The sequence below is a fragment of the Propithecus coquereli genome, unplaced genomic scaffold (genome assembly GCF_000956105.1).
Source record: "Propithecus coquereli isolate 6110/MARCELLA unplaced genomic scaffold, Pcoq_1.0 Scaffold14, whole genome shotgun sequence".
Lineage (NCBI taxonomy): Eukaryota > Metazoa > Chordata > Mammalia > Primates > Indriidae > Propithecus > Propithecus coquereli.
In genome coordinates this window covers 3,645,007-3,651,770 of record NW_012138302.1, presented here as the reverse complement: position 1 = coordinate 3,651,770, position 6,764 = coordinate 3,645,007, and the positions used below count along the sequence as shown (strand labels likewise).

Below are 6,764 nucleotides of genomic sequence, written 5' to 3'. Positions count from 1 at the left end.
AGACAGAGTCTTGCTCTGTCACCTCAGCCATGGTGCAGTGGTGTCATCATAGCTCACAGCAACCTCAAACTCTTGGCTTCAAGCTATCCTCCTGCCTCAGCCTCCCAAGTATCTGGGACTACAGGCATGAGCCACTATGCCCAGCTAATTTGTTCTATATTTTGTAGAGACGGGGTCTCACTCTTGCTCAAGCTGGTCTCAAACTTGTGAGCTCAAGCGACCCTCCCACCTCAGCCTCACAGAGTGCTAGGATTACAGGTGTGAGCCACCACACCTGGCCTGTCATTTTTTGTTAGATCCCTTCCTCATTTCCATCCCAAGAAGTTACAATAGGGGAAAAAATGGGTGGGGAGGAAAAAAAAAAGGAGTTCTGAAAATACAGATGAGAACACTGAAGTCCAACACAGATGCTTCACATTTTGGGTTTGTCCAGACCTGCTAATCCAAACATTCTCATAAAATTTGAACAGCTTTACCACTGAGTTGCTTTACAAAGTCCGGGTTTCCCTAAATGAACAGCTACAATTACAGTGCTGCTTCTAAAGATAGCAGTGAAAATGCTAACCTGGCCCGACTCTGCCAGCTGTGGTGGCCGAGCTCCCCAGGATGCTGTTGCTCTGGCATCATTCTGTTCCTCCGGAAGCAGTGCTGTATTTGCTGGTGCTCTGAAATCCTGGAAATGACTTCTGAGCTTTGTGGCTGTAAGAAGAGAAGAATGTAGGTGGATATGCACCCTTCTCCCACCCCCTCTCCTGTTGTGTCAGGTTAACAACCATGGCATATACATGTGATAATTATGTGGTTCATCAATAAATCATAAGCATAAGCCATATACCCAGGATCCTGAGCTGTAATGGAATTTTAATGCGTTTCAAATTTATAGCCGGTTTCTGATTATCCAGTTGAGTTGCCTGAGCATTTTGGTTCTGTTCTAGTCTACCTTTTGACAGATTTATTTCTTGGGACTATTTCTCCTGGTGAGTAATAGCCATGGACATGGGAGGCAAAATTAAAAATGTGTCCATTTTGCAATTTGCAAGGAGGTATCATTCCTGAGGTGGTTAAGGCACATTAAAATCGGGCTTTTAAAAAATTATAATTTTTCAGGTCTCAGAATGTTTGTGATTATCATGGGTATTTGAGTCATACCTATTTTAAAACACCTTTGGATATGTCATTATTTGATCTAGTAAAATAACCTGAGTAAGTTCAATTTCAGAGTAACTACATGATAGAGTTTGAAATCTGACAGAGATGGTACTAAAATGTCTTCTCCTACATTAATATTTTTTATTTTCCATATTAAGAACTCAGGCTATATATAGAAAGCAAGGCAGTCTTAGGAATATTTGGAGAGCCAAGGTGACATTGTCTAAAGTTTGTTGCTGGGGAAGGTTACACGGAATTTTATTTTATTTTATTTTTTGAGATACAGTCTTGCTCTGTTGGCTGGGCTACAGTGCCATGGCATCAGCTTAGCTCACAGCAACCACAAACTCCTGGGCTCAAGCGATCCTCCTGCCTCAGCCTCCCTAGTAGCTGGGACTACAGGCATGCGCCACCATGCCCGGCTAATTTTTTCTATCTTTAGTAGAGACGGGGTCTTGCTCTTCTCAGGCTGACCTCAAGTGATCCTCCCACCTCAGCTTCCTGGAGTGCAAGGCTTATAGGGGTGAGCCACCACGCCCGGCTGCTACATGGAATTTTAGACTGAATTGAAAGTACCATTTATCAACACCTCTGGAAAGATGTTTGGAAAGATTGAGCAGTTAATAAAGATTTAATGTCAGCTCTCAGGAAATAAGGTTAACAGGCTGTTAAGTGTGCCATTTCTTTTTCAACTACCCTCGCCATTGCCACTGTCACTGAAGCCTAATTCACCATGCGGTAGGAGTCAAAGGTGAATTGACACATAGTTTTGCCCAGGAAAGATTTTACCTATGGAATGGCCCAACTGTTCATATTAATTGTTTTCTCCGGAATTTGTAGGGGATTGATGACATCACTGGAGAACCATTAGTCCAGCAGGAGGACGATAAACCCGAAGCAGTTGCTGCCAGGCTAAGACAGTACAAGGATGTGGCAAAGCCAGTCATTGAATTATACAAGTGAGTGCGCCTCAATGTTTTCATCGCAAAGGGCCAACTAGGAAGGCGTGGAGCCTCCTGGGAAGGACATTGGGCTGAGGCAGAGTAGTGTTTCTTGAAGCTAGATAAACTCTAAAGACCCAATACCTCTTCAGAAGTCAGATGATGTATTGGAGTTGTACGTGTGAGATAAAATCCAGTACCTTTATCCTGAAACTATCAGGGCATAAGGGACTAAACCTTATCACCTCTGTCTGTTCTAGATATAAAATTGTACCTAGACTTATTTTCATTTTCCTTTTTAAGTGGCTGAGATAATGTCCTATATTTTGACACTCCCACATTTAAATACCTGATTTGGATAGAAGACTGGGGACTTTCAGTGTGTCCCTTCTTGACATGTCTGTAGGGAGTTTAACACACAAAAGCTAAAATCATAAGCTAGAGATTGAAAATTCAAATGGCTGTAGGGGCCAGGCAAGTATTGGAAACAGGGGAGATGTGTCAAGCTGGGCAGGTGAGTGACAGTTGAACTGGATAGCTCCTAGGCAGGCACAGCCAGTAATCTCCACAGGGGCATGCAGGCCCACGTCGCTAACAATTCCCATTTTTCAGGAGAAGCGGAAATCTGGCTTTTTGGGTGGGGGAAAATATGCCAGTTTTTATATTGGCAACAAATTAAACATTTTTAAACAACATGGGAGCCAAACAAAACCATATGCTCACTGCCTTCAAACAGCAGTTTATAGCCTCTCCTGTAATTGGTTTCTGACCTTGTAGTCCCCAAATAATTTAGCAAACCTTTAGATCTGAGTTTTGTGATTACATTATAAAACAGCCTGTGCTCCGTGATTGCTTATTCTAAGGAATAAGGGTTTTAGCATACCAAAACTTTTTAATGGTTTGCTTTTGAAAAGCACATTGTGCATTGCCCCTATGTCATTCTTGGATATGTTTTAAAGGGGAGAAAAGAAGCTGGCATGGCAAACATACCAGAATTGCAGAAGCTGTGGCCTTATTTAGGGACACCCAGTGGAAGTATTTATACATTTGAAAGGAGCTATTTTGGCACTTAGTGACCTGTGATATAGACCATGAAATTGTGTTTGTTTTGTATCTGGGGTCTTCCTCTGTCCTAATATGTTAAAAAGAAACCTAAAATGCCTTTGTATGTTGGACTTTCTTTTTCAGGAGCCGAGGAGTGCTCCACCAATTTTCTGGGACGGAGACTAACAAAATCTGGCCCTATGTTTACACGCTTTTCTCGAACAAGATCACACCTATTCAGTCCAAAGAAGCATACTGACACTGCCCAATGGAAGAATCAGGAAGATGTGGTCATTCATTCAATCGTGTGTGTAGTATTGGTGCTGTGTCCAAATTAGAAGCTAGCTGAGATAGCCTGCAGCATCTTTTCTAGTTTAAACGGTGAACTGATAGGAAAACTAACGAGTAGAAAGAATTCTGAAGAGGCCCTCCTCTGTCTTTCAAAAGAATGGTCACCTACCTATGTTTAAGGTGTCTCTGCACATGTTTTAAGCCTCTCACAGGGAAGCAAGTATAGGCTGGATTTGAAATGATACATAACCAGAGCTCTAGCTGATTTCTGATAGCCATGTTGTTGCTACAGTAGTCTTTCTGCACGCTATGGTGGTGGTCTCTGGTTCTCCCCAGCCCCCCAAAGACTGTTGAACTATAGTAAGTCTGAGAATGGCAAGGGCGCTAGTCCAGGCTTTCTCTGGTGTGTGCCCTCCTGGTGACAATGAAATTGAAGTTAATTGCTCTCAGTGGTTGTTTCTCTGGTCTTGAGTGACTATGTCCACAATTCATTTTTTTCTGGTAGGACTGACTCCTTTTCTGCATCCATGCTCCATATAGAATCTCCTTTTCAGACATCCTTGGATGAGAGGATTTAGCTTCTATTTTTTAAAGACTACATATTTTTTGCATTTGTTGTCTCTCTTCCTAGGCTATTAAGTATAGGCTATTAAATAATACAGATAGTTATTGCTGTTATCCCTCTCAAATTCTTCTAAGAATGGAGAGTGAAGGAACTGTATTGAATCTCTTCACTTACCAGGAATTGAGCTATGCAGAGGGTCTTACTTAAACTTGCTTGTCTGACTCTCATAAATTGACCCCGCTTCTTTCTTTTATTATGAAAAAATTAAACCCCTAAAAGTCTTTTGGGGACCCCCTAAAGTCTTTTGGGAATCCTCAAAAAGAAAAACCGTGGAAAATATTTACCTACATAAATGTTGAAAGACTATATCTTATATATAGAAGTAATAAGACCATATGGAATTACTGGACTAATAGAATAAATAGTTAAGCTTTTTATTCAAGACAACAAAATGTATTTTAAAAATGCTGCTAACTATCGATGCTGACAGTGTTTTTCTCCTGCGAGTGGCCCAAGCATATTATAAATAGTTGTTACAGAGAACAGAGCCTGTGCAGTTGAGCAAAATGTTGCACTAGCTTGTGCCTAGACTAGGTATGACAGCTTTAGGATTATGGGGAAATAAAATCTTTAATTTTTTTTTTCTGTTCCAAAGATGCATTCTGTGGGGTGGCCATAAAGTCTAGAATTAGATACTAATATTTTGTCATTCATCGTAATGGAATATCAATAAGCCATTTGTTAAAAGCTTTGCCTGGTTTCCAGACTTGGTGGCCACCTTGAATAATTCTTTCTGTCCTCTGGGAAGGACAATTAAATTTATTCCTGCTGCCTTAAAAATACATATCCCTTCTTCATGCATCATGACTATACCCAGCAAACATCCTTTACTATTCCTGGGAGTGACTTCTGTCTAACCCTTCATACTGGTGAGGAAGAAATGAAGCTTATTTCAGCACTTTAGTGGTGTTGAAACACATTATTTACTTTCTGAAGATGTCCCAGTGAATCTGAGTCAATTCATTGTCTTATATATGATACGAGCACATCTTCCTTACTCTGGCCAGTTCCTCTCCTTTTGTCCCTTTACGTGAATGTTCTTTGGCTACCTTAGTGGAAATATAGACCTCCTCGTTCTCTCAATGATAGTGAAGTAAGATGATTTACCTTTTAGGTTTATACAGTGAAGATGCCCCGTTCACGTCTATGAAACGTCAGTGCATTATATTGACTCTGAGCACTTTAGAATTTAGAACTGCAATTGAATGCCAGCTGATAGAGACAGGGTGAATGTTAGACATGTAGGTAAAGCTCAGGTTTCCTGGGGAACCAGGTACACAGAAAAACAATCTGATATGAGGAAAATTGCACAATGAGAGTAGTACTGCCATGGAGACAATTTCTGCAAACTAGGCAAAGTAGACAGTTATTATATGGATAACTCAAAAGAGGAAATTATGTGCTTTATTGGAAGCAGAAAAATCTTCAAACTTCTTTCTTCACTTATCTCTGTGTTTAGCAGACCTTCCAATGCGATCACTGCCTTTGGAGTTTGGGGAAGGGAATGGGAAAAGGCCTGATCCCTGTTTCCGTACTCTACTCTTCCATCCATCCTTCCCTCCCTCTTCCCTTCCAGCTAAATAGGCAATTGTAGCCAACATTGAGTCACTCAGGAAGTCTCAGCAATGTTTGATTTTGCAGTTGAGGATCCTTTGCTAGGTGAGACCAATAAGAGAAACACCTTTTTCATGGTCTTGGAAAGATGATGTTTGTTTCACGGTCAGTGGCCTTACAAAAAAAAAATCTGTTTCTGGTTTTTGTCAACCTTCTAGTTTTCCCTTAAGTAATTTTGTACAAATTAAAGTTATCTTGAAAATGTTTTGCCAGAAGTAAAATTAAAGGAACATCTTTTCTTGGTTTTCCTTCTGTGCTACACATGCAGTTCTTTCATATTTAAGCAAAGAAAGTAGTTTGGATGGTCTTTAAGATTCCAACCCAGCTCTTAATTCAGCTGTTCCATGATCTTCACAGGCTTCCCACTTATTTAGAACTTGGAAATGCTGCTGTGCTTAATACCCTCCAACACTAATGCAAGCTTATGACAGGTACCATTTATTGAAGGCCTATTGAGTGAAATGTGCAGCTTTAGGACCTTTACAAACATCTCACCTCATGTTTCTGGCATCCTGTGAGATGGGCATGATTCCACATTTATGAACAAAGAAGGCAAGAGTCAGGGATGTGAAGCATCTTGCCCAGGCTCCTGCTGCCAACGAACAGTGTAGCGGGGACGCAAACCCAGGTTTTCCTGACTCAGAAGACTGAGTTTGTTCTTGGATGTTAACTACCTGTGTCCTGTCCCAAGTAACCCAGGGCCCTGAGCCTGCTTGGTTCTGCTTGTAGCCTCACATCAAGAATAGCAGTCTCTGTATGAGAATGTTCTTTTTTTTTTTTTTTTTCCCCCTCCTTTTGCATAAACAAAGGAAGCTGCTAGAGGAGAGTCTGCCTTAGGCCTCCTCCCTAAGTCCTCATTTATAAATAGAATAATAGGCTGTCCAAGTGGGCTGGGCTTGGGTCCAGGCTAATCTGCAGAGGAGGGGAGCTCGTGTTCCTTACCTACCCTTTCTGTGTCCACTGCACTGTGTCCCTGAAACAGCCTTCACCTTTGAGCCATCCCCAGACATGGTGCTCACATGTGGGCCTGGGCTCCTTGGACAGATCCAGACACTGCTCACTTTCTTCCCTGAGATTAGAACAAATCACTCCCTAACTCC

General features: G+C 41.4%; 1 protein-coding gene across 2 annotated transcripts in view; it reads left to right on the top strand.

Annotated features, from left to right (window-relative positions):
- The window catches only part of AK4 (adenylate kinase 4), a 73,119-nt gene extending 68,382 nt beyond the window's left edge, over positions 1-4,737 (top strand). For both annotated transcript variants that reach the window (XM_012639479.1, XM_012639478.1), the window contains 2 exons: positions 1,990-2,108; positions 3,279-4,737. In XM_012639479.1, the coding sequence (XP_012494933.1) occupies positions 1,990-2,108; positions 3,279-3,393 (234 nt within the window). In that variant the 3' untranslated portion in view covers positions 3,394-4,737. The remainder of the gene's footprint in view (positions 1-1,989; positions 2,109-3,278) is intronic.
- Positions 4,738-6,764: the final 2,027 nt, after the last annotated feature.